The sequence below is a fragment of the Stegastes partitus genome, unplaced genomic scaffold (assembly GCF_000690725.1).
Source record: "Stegastes partitus isolate 25-593 unplaced genomic scaffold, Stegastes_partitus-1.0.2 Scaffold1501, whole genome shotgun sequence".
Classification (NCBI taxonomy): domain Eukaryota; kingdom Metazoa; phylum Chordata; class Actinopteri; family Pomacentridae; genus Stegastes; species Stegastes partitus.
The window spans coordinates 92,137-110,388 of record NW_007579232.1 but is presented as its reverse complement, the minus strand read 5'-3'; the positions used below and the strand labels follow the sequence as shown (position 1 = coordinate 110,388).

At 42.5% G+C, this 18,252-nt stretch overlaps 1 protein-coding gene across 2 annotated transcripts in view; it reads left to right on the top strand.

The window, feature by feature from the left end:
* Nucleotides 1–17,686, top strand: part of itsn1 (intersectin 1 (SH3 domain protein)) — a 51,232-nt gene extending 33,546 nt beyond the window's left edge. Inside the window, exons 24-44 of one of the 2 annotated variants that reach the window (XM_008300121.1) lie at nt 28–179; nt 562–641; nt 719–891; nt 984–1,029; nt 1,706–1,827; nt 2,071–2,194; nt 3,193–3,387; nt 10,530–10,651; nt 11,702–11,808; nt 12,008–12,109; nt 12,195–12,276; nt 12,611–12,709; nt 12,811–12,894; nt 12,973–13,056; nt 13,269–13,400; nt 13,945–14,025; nt 14,540–14,661; nt 15,669–15,751; nt 16,408–16,491; nt 16,599–16,663; nt 16,981–17,686. In XM_008300121.1, coding sequence (XP_008298343.1) covers nt 28–179; nt 562–641; nt 719–891; nt 984–1,029; nt 1,706–1,827; nt 2,071–2,194; nt 3,193–3,387; nt 10,530–10,651; nt 11,702–11,808; nt 12,008–12,109; nt 12,195–12,276; nt 12,611–12,709; nt 12,811–12,894; nt 12,973–13,056; nt 13,269–13,400; nt 13,945–14,025; nt 14,540–14,661; nt 15,669–15,751; nt 16,408–16,491; nt 16,599–16,663; nt 16,981–17,169 — 2,328 coding nt within the window. In that variant the 3' untranslated portion in view covers nt 17,170–17,686. Of the gene's footprint in view, nt 1–27; nt 180–561; nt 642–718; nt 892–983; nt 1,030–1,705; nt 1,828–2,070; nt 2,195–3,192; nt 3,388–5,926; nt 8,805–10,529; nt 10,652–11,701; nt 11,809–12,007; nt 12,110–12,194; nt 12,277–12,610; nt 12,710–12,810; nt 12,895–12,972; nt 13,057–13,268; nt 13,401–13,944; nt 14,026–14,539; nt 14,662–15,668; nt 15,752–16,407; nt 16,492–16,598; nt 16,664–16,980 lie in introns of those variants that run through there. The other variant, XM_008300122.1, reaches the window with a different exon arrangement.
* The last annotated feature ends 566 nt before the right edge of the window (nt 17,687–18,252 follow it).

The following is an 18,252-nucleotide window of genomic DNA, read 5'->3' as shown; positions in this document are numbered from 1 at the left end:
ACAGTGTGAATGTTCTCATTGATGCAGATAATCACAGTGTTGGAGCAGCAGGACATGTGGTGGTTGGGCGAACTGCAGACCGGACAGAGAGGCTGGTTCCCCAAAAGTTACGTTAAACTCATCTCAGCCACGATGACGGTGGCGCCTCCCGGTGCAGCAACGCGCAGCAAAAACACGAGGTGCGTTTAAAAGCTGCATCACATCGCTCGTGTTCAGTGGGAAATACTGTCTGCTTTCACAAACTACAGACCGATCAGAGAGGCAGAGTTCTGCTGGCAGGTTGATGACAAAACCTAAAAGCTCATCATGTTCCTTCTACTTACTGGTTGATTCTGGTTGTTTGAGGAGCTTCATCTAGCAAAAAAGTAAAATCAGCATAAATTGATTGTGTGAAAAATCTCCTTTTAGAAAAAGTTTCATGAAAAGATTTAACGGTGATTTTTGTGGTAAAGTAGCTGAGCTTTGGGATCTTGATACCAAACATTGTGATTTATTTATTTTTTTGTAAACATAACTGATGTAATTCTGATTATTTATAGCAAGTATTTCTGTCTCTCGTAGTGAATCTGGAGTTTCAGAGAGCCCCCCCAATGGAAAGCGTCCCTCCCCCTCCCCAACGAAACCCTCCGACTCCGGAGAAGGTAACGAACGTCGATGATCACGTTTTTTAGCTCAGGTGGATCCTCGTCACTGACTCTGTCCTCGTGCTCCCGTACAGAATACGTCGCCATGTACACCTACGAGAGCAGCGAACAGGGAGACCTGAGCTTCCAGCAGGGCGACGTCGTCATGGTGACCAGGAAAGAAGGGGATTGGTGGACGGGGATGGTCGGTGGGAAGACCGGCGTCTTCCCGTCCAACTACGTCAAACCACGAGACTCAGCGTCGGAGGTAAGAGCTCGGTTAGACCTGATCAGGTTGGACTAGAAAAGGAAATCCAGATGTTTACATCAGTAACTGTTGATCTGAATTTGTGTTTTCAGTCTCTGGGACCAGCAGGGAAGACGGGCAGCCTCGGGAAGAAGCCAGGTGAGCCTCCAGCTCTGCTGCCACTGTTTAATGGCTGCTACGAAACTGTACTAAAAGTCTAATCTGTGTAAAAAAAAAAGAAACATGACATTATCTTTCACTTCACATATCTATGTCTGTGTATTTCAAACTTGAAGCCGTTGATAACGGAGATCAGCTGACTTGTGTTTTAACTGAAACCATGAATGCAGATTTTTAAAAAACCCTCAGGTGCTACAGGAGCAGAACTAACCTTCTTCTTCTTGTTCTTCTTCTTCCTCCTCTTCTCCTTCCTCATTTTTTCCTTTGTCTTCTTCTTTGTCTTCTTATCCTCCTCTTTCTTTGTCATCTCCTCCTTCGCCTTCCTCTTCCTAATCTTCTTCTCCTTTGTCGTCTTCTTCTTCTCCTCCTTCTACTCCTTCCTCTTCTTCTTGTCATTCTTTGTCATCTTCGTCATCTTTTCCTGCTCCGTCTTCTCCTCCTTCTTCATCTCCCCTTTTCTTGTCCTTTTTTTTGTTTTCTTGGACGTCATCTTTTCTGTTTTCTTCTCGGTTGCCATCTTCGTCATCTCTTTGTTTTTTCCTTTTCTCCTCCTTCACTTTCTTCTTCTTAATCTTCTTCTCATTCTTTTTCTCCCTTTTCTTCTTCTCCTTCTTCTTCTTTTTCTTGTCCTTGTCCTTGTCCTTCACCCGTCCAGAGATCGCCCAGGTGATCGCCCCCTACAGTGCGACGGGAGCAGAGCAGCTGACGTTGGCTCCAGGACAGCTGATCCTCATCAGGAAAAAGAACCCTGGCGGCTGGTGGGAGGGCGAGCTGCAGGTACACCAACACAACACTGAAATACCTGCAGACGTGTTGTCTTTGATATGAGGTGGAAAATAAACTCCACAATGTCCTAAACAAGTTCAGTTACACTGAAAATCTGTTGGAACATGCATCCAGCAGCTCTTTAAAGAATATATGACACATTTGGGGTTAAGAGGGTTAAATTATTTACATCCTCTGAGAAAGCACATCTTGTTGACTAATGGCTGATTTCACGCTCTGTTCTTATTCGTCCAGGCTCGAGGGAAGAAGCGTCAGATCGGTTGGTTTCCAGCCAATTACGTGAAGCTGCTTAGCCCCAGCACCAGCAAGACAACGCCCACAGAGCCAACGCCTCCTAAACTGGCTCCTGCCAGCACAGGTATGCCGACACAAGTCCACCCAGTCTACCACAACTCCTACCACAAAGAGCCTTGAGTGGATGACACAATATGCTCTTAAGGGAGTGTTGTTATTGTGTGAGCATCATGTAGGTGCATCGTTATTATAAACAGCCGTAAGGAAAGGAGATGGGGGTGATTAATAACTGTTATTTATTTAATAGATTCAAAACATATTGACCAGTAAAGCAGAAAACAAACGACATGCATGTCAGAAAATGTGTTTGCTGCAGTACCTGTTTGTTCCACCGGGTGGAACCTCAGAGTGTTTCATGAGGTGGAGTTACAGGTGTGTTTGCTGACCTCCCAGCTGTCTAGCTGCTGACTGTGGCAGTTGTGTTGATACAATCTGCAGCTTCATGTTGTTTAAAGGTTTCTGACTGGTTTAGCTAGTTACCTGAGGCTCATGCTAATGCTAAGCAGGGATTCTACATAGCATAGATATTTATTTACATTTTAGTTTGTATCTAATGCTTGTCTCTGCTTTGTGTAAACACAGCCTGCAGTTCAACCGAGAAGTTTCAGAATTTTTGTCACATGACTGTTGGACACAGCTGAGTCAGTCGTGGTTTTAAAGTTGTGCCGAGGAGCACAATTTTTAAAAATTTTTTTACATAATGTGATTAGAAGAGGGTTTGTTTTTCACACAGTTTTAAATGAGACATGTAGAATGAGGGGATTGTAATGAAATATTGTGATGTTAAGCTGAGATTTGGTTACGTTTTCCTAAAGAAACAGCACATCGTACATGATTCGATCACAATCTTGCAATTATTTCTGCTTTAACAGTTTCTGACTGTTTGCTTTTCATACCTGCTGTGGGGTTCAGAGGGTTCAAGAGACTAAAATGTGAGATTTTACACCATGAATATGCAATTATGAGACTAGGAACATAGAAAAACCACTTTGAAATGCAGTTTATGATACACGTGGACTCACTTAAAGCTGGAAGTGTTGACGTTCTGTCCGTCTGCTGTAGCTCTGTGCCAGGTGATTGGCATGTACGACTACGTGGCGCAGAACGACGACGAGCTGGCCTTCCAGAAGGGCCAGGTGATCACCGTGCTCAACAAGGACGACTGTGATTGGTGGAAGGGGGAGCTGAACGGGAGGGAGGGGCTGTTTCCGAGCAACTACGTCAAGCTCACCACAGACACCGACCCGAGCACGCAGTGTGAGTACGCACAGACGCACACACACACCGCAGCGTGGCGCACACAACACACACAGCAGATACTAAAACCGACATACTAACTCGGTGTGAACACAACGTGGTGTGACACACTCTCTCCTGCACACACACACACACACACACACCCAGAGCCAGGTGTGGAGATGCTGTCCCTCTCTCAGTCTTTGGCCGGTGCGACCTCTCACCTCTCACCCCGACACTCCTCTGGGCCTCTTTGATAACCCCCCGTCATGCACCACCTCTGGGTGGTGTCTGTGTGTGTTTGTACGGTGTGTATGTGCATGCATGCGTGTGCATTAGTGTGCAAGTGTGTTTTTTTTCCCGCCTCCCTGCATGTTTCCCTTCAGCATGATCCACCACAGACTTGGAGTTTGCAGAGCAGCGACTGAACCAGATCTAGACAGATTTGAGACTCCTGAGGGGCTGCAATGTGAAGCAAGTTTAACATGTCCGGGCTTTATTTGTGTTCAACAAAACCTAAAAGCCCAACCAGAGATAATGGTGATAATTAATGTTCTTAGTTAATCAGGTTTTGTTCTTCAAACTCTGTGTAAGCTCTGATAATAAGAAGAAGGCGTTTTAGGCATCACGTTACTCCTCTTCCTCACAAAATGAACCAATCGTGTGCTGCTCAGGATAAACAGGTTGATATAATGGAGAGCTCTAATAAATTTACAACTTTAATGCAGTAAAAAAAAAAGAGAGAGAGAGAAACGCTGGTAGGAAACTGTTACTGCAATATTTACAGCTCTGTTAAAGTTTAAACTTCAGCCATTTAAACATAATATTGTAGACGTGCATTTAGGTCTGACATTGTCTAAAATGAAGGAAATTACTTTTGTTTATTGCAAAGTTACGGTAAAATAAATGTTAATTTTTGAGTATTTTCTGTGTGTTACATAAGCTGCAGTAGCAGCCGTGTATAAGTGACTTGGCTGCAATATTGGACCAAATATAAAAACCTTTTTCTGCATTTTTTCCATCATTTTTAACTCAGTGCGTGTCGCTTCCTGTGCACACAGTGATGCTGCTTCAGTCAGTGCATTGCTGACGTACAGCTCAGCAGGTTTGCAGATTTCATCGTGCTTAAAGGGACACGCTTCTTCCAGACAGTTTTAATCTAAACTCTGAACAGAACCTCCTCTGGAGCAGGTCAGCGGTGCAGCATCCGTTACCATGGTGACCCAGCAGGTTAAATAAGACGAACGCCGTGACTTTAAGCTCAACAGACCTTCTAACACATTAAACTTGCTCCACAGTTTCAGCCCTCTGAGCCTCAGCGTGTTACTGCTCAGTAAACACACGATCAGGTTGAATCTGATGCAGAAGGAATCAGTGCTTCACTTCCTGGAAGATATTTCAGTTCATCTGCTCTCAGTTGGATGACGTGATGTCTGCAGGTGATTTAGATTTGATGAACAAACCAATTACCGCGCGGTAAATGTAGAACGGTTCATCAATAATTGTTTAATTATCACTAAACTTATAAACAATGACTCCAGGACTGTCATTTGGGTGTTTTAATCACATAAACTGATGAATTGTGGCTGCAGCTAAAATATATTTTTTCTTCCGAGTTAATAACCCAAAGAGTTTTAATATATAGTGGTATAAAATACAGAAACGCAGAGAATTTGGAGCGTTTTTGTTTGTTTGTTGACTTAAAGAATCCCCTAACAAAGCTGTTATCCATTAATATTCTGGAAAACAGATTAATAGAGTCAGAGTAGGAGTCGACCAACCATCAGGGCTGGTTTGCAACATTCTGACGATTACTGATGTGGTTTTAGCTTTTAAACAGTTATAACAGTTTAAACAGAAATCCAAAGCAGCAACAAAACTAGAATTCCTTATTGTCGTTGCAACGCGAACAATGAAGTGAAGCAGCAATCAGACAGCAGTTTCTTTTGTTTATTTACACTAAGAAATATGCAAATTTAAAAAATATAATAGAAAAATAGCACACGCGAGTATGACCTATGGAAACAGTGATTATTGGTGCATTAAGAACTAAAAAAAACAATCATTTCACTGAAGATAAATTAGAATATGATACCGATGCAGCTGTATTTAGACATATGTGCAGGTTCTGTAGATATTTTCCAGATTCTGTAAATCTGATCGTGAGTAAATCACTAAAAGTAAAGACCAAACGATAACAGCTATCTAAACGCCTCTCTGTGTAAAAGCTGAACAACTCGACGTCTCTGTCAGGTTGAGTGAATTCAAAGTTCCTCCTGCTGCCAAACATCATGGATTAATCCTGGAGAGCTGCTGATGTTGAGCTTTTCTCTTCAGTTTATCAGATGTGATCCTCCGTCCGACTCGGTCTCTGCTCTGCCTCCTCCAGCTCTACGCCCGGTTAGCCCACACCTCCACACTCTGTCTTGCTGCACGCTCCACCCACCTCTAGCACCCGACTGGTCGTTCTCGTTGTTGTTGTTCTTGTTGTTGTTGTTCTTGTTGTTGTTGTTTTGTTTAGTTGTTTTTGTTGATGTTGTTGTTGTCGTCCTCTCTCTAGGATCATATCATTACCCAGAACCCCCCTCTCCTCAAAGCCCTCAAAGAGACCCACTAGGCCACGCCCACTAGGCCACTCAACCAATGGGACAGCAGCAAGAGGTCACATGACCCGGAAATGGCGCCTCTCCACCAGTAGAAGCCAGAGAGAGAGAGAGACAGACAGACACACAGACAGACTGTAACGTTAAGAGCAGAACTCTGTCTATGCATGGCTCTGACTGGACTTGGCCAAACTCTGTTTATCTAAGGCTCTGGCTCCAGACAGGAGGGAGATCAGTAGTCAGGACTCCTCTCCTCCTCCTCTTCCTCCTCCACTCTCCTCCTCCTCCTCCTCCTCTTCTTCTTCTTCTTCTACTACTGTTCTCCTCTTCTTCCTCTTCCTCTTCTGCTCCTCTTCTACCTGCTCCGAGGTGTTTAGACGAGGAGTGAAGGGAGAAAGGAGGAGACTGAAGGAGACTATTGAGCTCCTTCCCTCCGACATTGGACTGATGCTTTGACTGGATCACAGTGACTGTAAACACACACAAACACACACACCTTAACCGCAAACACACACACACACACACACACACACACACACACTTTAACCAGCCCTGTGCTCGCGTGGTAAAGTGGATAGTGGGTCATTTTGTGGCTTTAAGGGAGATTCTGTCATTAGAATCGGCTCATCCCCTTCCTCCCTCCTTCCATTTTTTATTTTTATTTTTTATTTTTTAACCTCGCTCCCATTGGTTCAGCAGCTTCTCTTCCCACCCGTCAGTCAAAAAGCGCTGGCTCCGCCCCCTACCCCTCACTAACTCCTCCCCCTCCCACAGCTTCACAGAAAGACCCACTATCTGCTGGAGGACACGTCTCAATGTTTGCCCTCGTCGCCTTTTTTTCTCCACCTCTGCTCTCCTCAAAGCCAAAGACTTTTCCTCTACTTCCTGCTTCCTTCCTCGTTTTTTTTTCCCCCCCGCGAAGGAGATGAAGGAGAGGAGGCGAGGCAGTATTGAGATGCGTCCCGCAGCAGCTAAAGGCTACGCCGCAGCCCCGTCGACGCTGCCGCCCTTCTTTCGTTTTTCCTCCTCCCGCCTCGCTTTTCTAGGGCAGGAGGCGAGAAGGCGTAGAGAGCTGCCACTGCTTTAGCGTAGCGGCTAACCAAACCACACAACACGGTACAAAACACACACACACACACGGTTTTTACCCACAGTAGGTCTGAATATGTATTAACTTTAAAGCTCCGTTTCATCTTCTGTTGTTTTTGTTTTGTTTTTTGTTTGTTTACATGTTGTTTTATCTGTTGCTATGGTGACGGGATGCGCTACCGAGGGTCAGACCAAGATTCAGTACCAAAAACACAAACCACAACGTAGGGGTGGAACGATTTGAATCATTCCAGTTTAAAGTTTGACGTTTTGGGGCGAATTAACCCTGGTTAGCTTAGCTTAGCATTAAGTCTGGAAGCATTAAATGGATCACACTAGCATGTTTAGCGTGACTAGCGCACAGATATCGAACTTGTCGCTCGTTTGCTAAGAAAATAAAGAGTTTATTCCCCCAAAATGTCAAACTATTCCTTTAAATAGTTCCGCTTTTTTTGTCTAACTTCACAGACGGGTGAAATGTGAACTTTTTCCACATCGCGACGCACCTTGGAGGCTTTTTTTTGTTTAGCTCATCTGCGATGTTCTTCATCGCGCTGCACTTGCAACCTTGCACAATCTTTTCACCCCTACAACGCGCTGCCGTGAATTCAGACATTTTTAAACCAGAGTTTAAACCAGAACTTCCCAACTGAGGCTCCAGCGGCTGAATCTTTATAATAAATCTGATTTTTTTTTTTTAGCAGCAGCTTCGTGTGCGTCTTTGCCTTTCCCTCCGTTTGTTCCCATAGCAACAGACCAGTATTGTAGGGGTTGCCATATCAGATTTGTATTGTTTTGTTGTTGTTTATTCAGATGACAGTATTGTGATTTTAATGTTTACCCTCGGAAACACAAAACAAAAAAAACCCAACGAGACAATTATCGATCTTTTTATACAACAAGCAATAGAGTTGTTATTGTTATGGATAATATTATTAACCTGCTTGGATCCCATTGGCTCCTCGGCGTGTCAGTATTGGAGGTGAAGCGCTCTGATTGGTGGACGAGTCGAGACCGTCGGCATTTTTTTTCTTTTTTTTGTTTGTTTGTTTTAAATAAACTTGGTTCGTTTTTGGGAGCGATGTTTTAAACCGACTCCAGCGTTCGGGGTCGGAGTTTTTTTGTCAGTTTGGTTGCCGACGGTCGAGACTCGTCGCAGTCGGAGGATTTTAGTTGAGAACAAAGACCAGAACTCGACCAGAACCACGTTTTACGTCACACAAACTCAAACCTATCATCCTGTTACCGCGTTCTGCCACCTGCAGGCGGTTTCATCCCCGTTTCAGGTGGAAGAATCACACGCTTCTTGTTTTTGTTTTCCTTCACATTTTACCATTTTTAACAGAACACTTGTTGCTCAGGAACGTGGCTCTGCTCCAGTCTGGTCTGTTTATAAAGATAATAAAGCTCTGTATGATCTGTACTTAATCTAATGAGAGGTAACGGTCGCTGCTTCGTGTGGGAATAAGTAGCGACTCTGATGATGGGACGAATGGATGAGCAGCCAAGCCAAATGCACCCAGAATGCACTTGGTGTCAGTGAATCGATGAATGAGTGACGAATGGAGTGATTTTATGGACGCGTGGAAACACACACACACAGGCGTGAATGAGCGAGTGAATGAACTGTACAGAATGTTAGCGTAGCGCCGTTAGCAGAAATGTGTCCCGAGGTTTTATTGGTGGAGATTTTTGGTGAAGCGGTGAATCTGACTGGTCCTGATGATTAAACGCTCTGAGACAGACTTCAGTCGGCTGCTCTCGTTTCTCATCCGCACACACACACACCATGTTAGCGAAAACGAGGAAACTTCACACTAGAAGGGCTCGTTTTGGAATAAAAGATACACGTAATTTCACATTTGTGGCCCTGTTTTTGCAGAAAATCTTAACTTTTCAAGTTTTATTGAACCAAATTGCTTCACCTGAGTGTTCAGATCTTATCACCAGCTGCAGTTTTTATCAGTGAAAAAGGCACTTTAATGCTCCAGCACTGCCCCTTAGTGGCCTAAAGGTAACAATACCTCTTGATTTCTGCACAACCACATCATTGTTGAACTCAACTTTTCCCTTGAAGGACCAGAAAAGCTGCTGATAACTGCAGCAGAGCCTGATGACAACAATGTTTCATGTATGAAACGTCTTTAAAACCGTCTACAGGCTCCAGTTTTAGTGCATTTTCTAAGTTTAGAGATGATTATCATTAAATTGATTCTGAATCTGTGTCATTCTTTTAGTTTTTAGTCATAAATATCTTAATAAATGCACATAATCTGGTCACATACTAAATTAAGTGGCAGCTTTCAGAAAAGTAACCTACTTTCTGGATATTATATATATTTTATAGAGTATAGTTTGTGTATAAAGCATCTTTAAATCTTATCTTTCATTAAAGCATCTGACTGAATGATTGTTGTTGTTGTATAGAATATATGTTATACTGATTTGAAAAAAAAAGCGCTTTAACAAGATTGAATTTCCCTTCTGGGATAAATAAAGTATTTTTCATTTCATTTAAAACCATCTACAGGCTGCAGTTTTGGTGAATTTTGCAGCATTTAGGGATCAGCAGCATGAATCTGAATCTGTGTCAAATCTTTCTTTTTTTTTCTTACTTTTTGCATTAAGTTTTTAGTAATTTGGGGAATCATCAAAACCAATAAATGCACATAATCTGGTTAAACAGTTGATATAGTAACAAAGAAGAACCTGCACAGGAAACATGCACTTTTTAGGGCAAGAAATCACATAGTTTGTGAATATTTTGTGCATAAAACCTGCAGATCTCATTAAATTTAGGGATCAGTAGCATTAAAACGAATCTGAATGTGTCAAATTCTTGTTTTCTCCTTTTTTACATACAAGTTTCAGCAATTTAAGGTGTCAAAAGCTATAAATATTATAATAAATTCACGCAATAGGGTTGAATAATAAATAAAACAAAGCTGCAGAAGAGTTAGTTTCTGAATATTTTGTGTATAAAATGTCTTTAAACCCTTTCGAGGCTGTGGTTTTAGTGCATCTCGCTACATTTAGGGATCAGTAGCCTTAAAATACATCAGAATCTCTGTAAATCTTTTTTTTTTCTTCTTTTTTGGATGAATTTTTCAGTAATTTGAGGTGTCAAAAGTCATAAATATCCTAATAAATGCACATAAATACGAGCTGAAACAGGAAGAGCAGATGCCACAGAGGAAAACTGGACTTTTATTTCATTTCTGACCTTTTTTTTTTAAACTGACTGGTTTCACACAATTCCACCGAACACATCACAGACTCTTATCGAACCAGTAAACGTGACAAACTCTCGACTCAAACTCTCGCCCAGAGCCGGCGTGTCGGCCTCAGGTATGTATGCGTTGTTGACGTCCGGCAGCATCATTTCTTCTTCTTCTCCTCGTTGCCGTGCTGGAGGATGTCTGTCTGACGGCGGGCTGCGTGTCTGTCTGTGTCGGTGTGTTTGCGTTTCAGGGTGCGCCGACCTCCACCTGCTGGACATGCTCAGTCCGATGGAGAGGAAGCGGCAGGGCTACATCCACGAGCTCATCGTCACCGAGGAGAACTACGTCAACGACCTGCAGCTCGTCACGGAGGTGAGGACATCACTTCATGCTCTGAACTGACATTTACAGTTGAAACCAGACGTTTACAGACACTCTATAAAAAGACATAAACCTTTTTTTCTCACTATCTGGCATTAAATCAGACTAAACTTTTCCTGTTTCGGGTCACTCAGGATTACCAACATTATCTCTATTTACTAAACGCCAGAATAATGAGAGAGAGAATGTTTTACTACTTTCTCTAAATCCAGAAGTTTACATCCACTAAGATGCCTTCAAACTGTTTGGGAAAGCCCAGATGATGATGTCACAGCTTTCAAAGCTTCTGATTGGTTAATTGACGACATCTGAGTTAATTGGAGGCACACCTCAAACACGCTGCTGCCTTGTGTGACGACATGGAACATCTAAAGAAATCAGCCGAGATATCAGGAGGATATCTTCTGGTCCACCCGTGGATGCAGATTATTAGTAGAATTTAACTGTTGTCACCCTCTGAAGCAGCTTGTGGCCGTTTTTTGCTCCAGAAATATTACATAAAGCTGAAAGAGATGAAGATGATTTATTTTACCAACATGTTTAGGTGCCCACGGCTGCCACCAATGCTGGAAAATCAACCACATCATATAAATATTTAGCATTTTTACATTTATGTCCATAGTTTTCTGCAGTTCAACCTTAAAAAAGAAATCCCTGAATTTTTGTAACGTGACCGTCGATCTCAGCTGAGTCACTCGTGGCTTTTTATTTATGTCACAGAGTGCAGAATTTTTATGTTTTATGTTTTTGTTTTTTTACATAGATTGATAGTTTTTTTACTGTTTATTTAGAATAAATATGCACCAGATCATTCAGAATGAAATCCTGGTTCACAAGGGCTGTCAATGCAAGAAATATTTAAGAAGAAAAAATAAAACTGATCACACAAGATAGCAGGAGAGTAAAACAACTACATGAAATACAATAAGCCGCTGCACATGACTATTGGGACACACCAGTAAAGATCACAGGATGATTCTATTCCAGTTCGACCAGTAAACTGCTGTTTTCTCACAGTAATGTTCCTGCATGTGTGTCTAGATCTTCCACAAACCTCTGCTGGAGTGCGAGCTGCTGACGGAGAAGGAGGTGGCCATGATCTTCGTCAACTGGAAGGAGCTCATCATGTGCAACATCAAGCTGCTCAAGTAAAACACCTCAAACCAAAGCATCGGTCGACTTAAGCAGGCAGCTCGAATGTTTCAGTTTGACTGTTTATTCCTCTGACTGATGAGACAAGAACCTTCATGTCCTTAGTTCTGATTGATTGTGTTAGCGTCTAATTATCACCTCGGATGAGGGCAAAACAGAAAACCAAGATTTACTGACCCGTTGTGTTTCATGCAGAGCTCTGAGGGTGAGGAAGAAGATGTCGGGCGACCGGATGCCGGTGAAGATGATCGGCGACATCCTGACCAACCAGCTCCCTCACATGCAGCCGTACATCAGGTTCTGTCCGTCGTCAGTCTGCTTCTTTAAAACGCCAGCAAACGTTAAAACGTCTTCTAACCTTGGGGTCCATTTCTGGGTTCAGGTTCTGCTCGTGTCAGCTGAACGGAGCGACGCTGATTCAGCAGAAAACCGACGACAACCCTGAGATCAAAGACTTCCTCAAGGTAGGAGACGTGTTGAGCTGTTATCTCGGCTCTTTTTAAATGTAGAACTACTTTGAGCTGCATTGTTTTGGATGAAATAAACTTTTTCTGTCTTTCTAACAACTGTTACCTGAATAATTATGGTTAATCAGTCTGTGGTAATCTTTAGTCTTATGTTATAATAAAATATGCAGCATTAAGTCAGACTTTTACAGCTGAAAGTTTGAATTCTTGCTGTTCAGAGCACAGAAACTCCTGAAAAACAAGCTCTTTGTCTCCATTTTTACTTCATTGGTTTGTAAAAAGGTGTAAAAATGCAAATTAAAGTGTTAAATCCACGTGTTCTGTGTTGCAGCGGCTGGCCATGGACCCCCGGTGTAAGGGGATGCCTCTGTCCAGCTTCCTGCTCAAGCCCATGCAGAGAGTCACCCGCTACCCTCTCATCATCAAGAACGTACGTAGCCGACGCTCAGACGTTCACCTGAACTCTCACACGTTCATCTACTTCCTGTGCGAGCTCGTTTCTCTGTTTTCTGATCGATCCGTCTGCTTCAGATCCTAGAAAACACTCCAGAGTCTCATCCGGACCACAGTCATCTGAAGGCTGCTCTGGAGAAGGCTGAGGAGCTGTGCTCTCAGGTGAACACACGAACACTCTGGTGAAACTCGCTGGATGTGTGTGAGGTTTTTACTGATGGTGTGTTTGTGTGTTTTCAGGTGAACGAAGGCGTCAGAGAGAAAGAAAACTCTGATCGTCTGGAGTGGATTCAGGCTCATGTCCAGTGTGAAGGACTGTCAGAGGTGAACCGCAGCAAACACACAAAGAAACAAACTGTTAGACACGAAGGAACCACAGTTCAATGATGATACACGTTAGTTTAAGTCATATCTGATGTGAACAGCAGCCGTTTGGTGTCAGCGTTTCCCTCACAGTCAGATCTTCTACTGATCTGTAATAATCTCTCTTTTCTAACCGGAAACTCAAACCAGTCTCTCTCTTTTCTGTCCTGCAGCAACTGGTGTTTAACTCGGTCACCAACTGTTTGGGTCCGAGGAAGTTCCTGCACAGCGGGAAGCTGTTCAAAGCCAAAAGCAGCAAAGAGCTCTACGGGTTCCTGTTCAACGACTTCCTGCTGCTGACGCAGGTCCGTCTGAGACACGAAGCTCCGGCTTCACTTTTCTGTTGTTGTTATTGAGCCTTGATTCAGGACAGGTGTTGCTTTCTGCAGGTGTGATGTCGGCTTCGTAGGACAAACTGTTTTTAGGTCAACGTCCTCTCTGTAGCTGAAACCGGTTTCTTTGTGCGACCAGATCTTCTCTTTCAGGGCTTCTTTGCTCATTTTATGTCTTTTAAATGAAGTTTTAAGTCTCAGTGCATCCCAGAACCCTTCAATCAGAGTCAGATTCTTGTAGATTAATCATCAAAAATTAGAACGGTGCACATTTTCTTTTGCATTAAGCAGCGTAATGGTTGTGATGTGATGTGTGTGAGCTAGTTTGTGTTACTTCACATCGTCTGTGATGGACTGTGTGTGTCTGTTAGAAGCGTCTGCACATCGATTATCTGCTTCTGGATCCATGAACTGGTCTTAATCCTCATCAAAGCTTCGAGCAGTCCAAGTGGTTTTGTTGCTCACGTTTTTATTTCTGAGTTGTAAATGAATGAACAAACTCATCTCTGTGTCTCAGGTGACCAAACCTCTGGGCTCATCAGGATCAGACAAAGTGTTCTCGTCAAAAACACACCTGCAGTATCGCATGTACAAGACGGTAAGACGACCGACATCACACGCCGGCTCAGCTGATGTACAACCAGGACCGTTTCCATTTTCCATGACTTGTTCCAAAACTTGCAGCAGCAACACTTTGCATCTTAACTAATTAATTAAATCCTCTGAACTTTGTGCTCCTGTTACATTCTCCTCACTGCGATATGAAGTCCTCGATGTAAACAGAACCACCATGTACATGTCTACAGGTGTTACTGATACTGCAAAAAATCTGACCCCATATACTACAGATATATAACTGCTGCCTTAAGTGCAGAATGTGTTGTTGTATTATTTACACGTGACATGCAGAATAAAGTGATTTAATGATTGTATCTGACTGAGCAGCAGGTCACAGACGAGGAGTTCGAGAACCGTTTAAAAGTTGAAAATTCTCTCAGTTTTTACAGTTTCATGTCTTCAAACATTTTTTTTTCTTCCTGACACATTTGAAGCAGTTTTCTTTGTGTCAGCGCTGCGTCAGTGCGACTCCTGATGACTGTCGTCTCTTCCAGCCGATCTTCCTGAACGAAGTATTAGTGAAGCTGCCGACGGATCCGTCGGGAGACGAGCCGCTGTTCCACATCTCCCACATCGACAGAGTTTACACGCTGAGAGCCGAGAGCATCAACGAACGGTAACAAACGCACAACACAAAGACACACAAATCAAACACTGGTTTTTACAGACGGTTGTGTTTTTTGGTTCGTCAGAAATCGTCCTGTGACTTACGAGAGTCGTGAAGTTTTAAATGTTCGACTCATGTTTTGGTGTGAGAGTAATTCAGAAACACTCCAGTGTAAATAAAAGTCTGACTTCTGGAAGTTTTCCTCTTTTATTGCTTTTAAACCTCCAGGTCTGTATGTTTTGGCTTTTTTTGACATGAATTTACAAAGAAAAGACTCTTTAATGTCAAAGTGAAAGCAGGTTTCTGCAGAGTGACGTCCATTAATTAAAACTATGAAACATAAAATGACTAAATGTGTAAATATTTGGTCGATGACCTGCAGCTTGTGTGGATTCGTCTTCACATCTGGACGCTGTAATAATCTGACATGAAAAAGTCTTTTAGTAAATTCTTGTCCAAAAAAACCCAAATTCTATGAACCATGACTCAGTGTTGAAAAACAATAAATGGGGAAAATTTTAAAATGAGGTAAATACTTTCTGTAGAAACTGTAGCTGCTGAGTTTCCTCAAGAAAAAATAAATGATAATGAACTTTAAGAAGAACATCACGATGGCAGCCAGTCAGTAAAGATTCAGACGGTGTTTTATTCTCCACATAACATTAGAAAAGGACTGATGAAATGAAAACCAACATGTCTTTTCAAACCATCCTTGATCTGAATTATTGACTAAAACCAGTTTTAGTTTGTGAAGCTGTCACATGAAAGTACCATGATTTGTTATTTACGTTATTTTTAATCTAAACAAGTTCATATCAGACTTTGGTTCAATAAATCAGTGACAGTTTATAGAAAAAATCTAAAATATGAGAACTAATGGAAACGTTACGAGACAGTTGGTGGGCTTGTCTGAGTTTTCTTTTGCAAGTTTTGTGAATGATTCTCACTCAGTTCTGGACTTTCAGTGCAAACAGCTGAAGGTTTTGTGTTTATTTTGTCTCTTTGTGTGTTTCCAGGACGGCGTGGGTTCAGAAGATCAAGGCGGCGTCAGAACTCTTCATCGAGACGGAGAAGAAGAAGAGGGAGAAGGCGTATTTAGGTATCGGCCCGCTCTGGTCGACCTGATGCTTATATTGTAAAATAAATGATGACTTCAGCCTTTTATAGACATGAGCAACATCACCGTCCTCATGAATGTGTTGAAGCGACGGCGTTCTGTTTCTGTGATGTTCTGCATAAATGACACCGAATGCACAGTTATGTAATAACAAACTAAATCCAAACTTCTTTGTTCTTATTAAAGTGTCCACATAGCAGTTTATTGTGATTTTCTAAACCTTAAAATCTCTGTGTGCGATAATAATCCAACTATGACTTTACAACAGCAGGACTTCCTGTTAGATCGTTTCTGTCTCCATGTTGGGGATCATTTATAATTATGATTAATTAATGATGTTGCTCAATATGTAAACGTGCACGTCTTGTTTTGGAGACGCTGTTATGGATCCTGTTGCTGTTTGAGGCTGCAGGTATTTAATAAACTCCGAGGAACGACTCTCTGTGGTGGTTTTTGGATGATTATTGGTGGCAACATGTGGGAACTGTCGTCCCTAAATAGTTTCCCTTGAAAGTGAAATGTTGCATCTTTTAATGGAAACTGAGCAGGTTGTTGGTTCAGACATGAAGCCGACGTGTTCGGATGTTGTCAGATTAACAGAACAGAGTCTGAGTTTAGTTTTTTTTGTGTGTTTTCAGTTCGTTCTCAGAGGGCTACAGGCATCGGCAGGCTGATGGTCAACATCGTGGAGGGAATCGAGCTCAAACCCTGTCGCTCCCACGGTACGGACGCTCTCCTCACATCAAAGTCTGCTTTATTTAATCACGCGTTGTCGCTCACATTCAGGATTAACAGTTCATCTCAAAGCTGCTGCTCTCTGTGTCTCCAGGTAAAAGCAACCCGTACTGTGAGGTGACCATGGGTTCCCAGTGCCATATCACAAAAACATTACAGGTGGGATTTAGTGTTACTCATTATTATTTAAAGGCTTAGAAACATCTATTAGCAGCCTTTTTTGTTGTTGTTTTAGTCTAATAATAAATGAATAAATGCAACCAGCTTTTTTAAAAAAAACCTCACCTGTACAAACTGGCATTTTTATAATACTTTAGGTCTTTTCTAATGTTTTACTGCCTTGTTTTCAGGTTTTATTGTCGTGCTCCTGATTGGAAATCTGCTCTATTAATAAACCTGTTAGTGGTAGTAATACTGTGCAGCTGTGAGCCTGTTTATTGTTTCTGTCTTCAGTCTGTTGTTTTCTGTCTTTGCAGGACACGTTGAATCCTAAGTGGAACTCCAACTGTCAGTTTTTTATTAAGGACCTGGAGCAGGACGTTCTCTGTGTCACTGTGTTCGAACGAGATCAGTTCTCCCCCGACGGTCAGTCATTCGTTTTCCATTTTCGCTGTCGCCACACTCTCTCCTCTTCTCATTCCTCGACTCCTCTCCTCGTGGTTTAGTCCCAAACAGGAGGAGGCTTTTAACAAAATGTCTGCCCTTCTTTTAAACCCCTACAACCAGCCTCACAGATTTACAAGCGAGCCAGAGTTTACCTCACACCTAACTAACCAATAGTCATCCAGCTCTGTGTAGCTCCGCCCCCTCACTGCTTCCAGGTGAACCAATCAGAATGAGCAGCTGCCTCTCAGTCCAACAGGTTTATTTACCTTCTACAGCTGCTTCTGCTGAACTCTAAAATGTCCAAACCACGAGCAAAAACTCACCAAATGTTCTGCTGTTAGACTGAACACGACAGTCTTCGTGCACTCAAACTTTCAGGCAAAAATGACCTGAAAAATTGTCCAAAATGCCTCAAAACGCATCCAGAATTTAGTGAAATATGTTGAAAATTACTTCAAACGTGTTCAATATTAATTAAAATATGTTCAATGTGACTCAAAATGAATCCAGAATGACTCAAATTTTCTTCAAATGGACTTGAAAAAACCTGAAATCCACCAAATGTTCTGCTGTTGGCTGCAAGAGTGAACACCAGAGTGTTCGTGCACTGCCAGCATCTGAGGAACTGAACACCCAGTGGATTATTACTGATGCTAATATCCCCACAACAATGGAAAAACCCTGGTGTAAGCGTGTTAGCACAGCTCAGAGTTCTGTGGAAGCTTTAATGTAAACCAGTGAACCAGGACTGGGTGGGTCACTGTGTTTTCATGTCTCCATCTGGTAGCTTCTCTCCTGCTCTCTGTGCTCATTAAGCTGCATTTTAATATCAGCTGGACTCACAATAAAGCTGCTCTCATCTACAGATGTTTCTGTTTCTGTTGTCAGACGGCAGAACGAGGATCAAACAGAGACTGAAACTCATTCACACGTTAACCAGCAGCAGCTTCATTTAAAATACTGATTTTATAACGTCGTCTGACACCAAACACAGGAGTTAAAACGAGATGTTAGCACGTAGAATGATCCTGAGAGAACAAGTCAGAAGTGATAGAAGGTCCTGATCTCTCACTGTTTTGCTTCAAGCTGTCAATCACTGAAGCAGAGAGTCTTCTTCCTGAAGGGGGCGGAGCCAGCCGGAG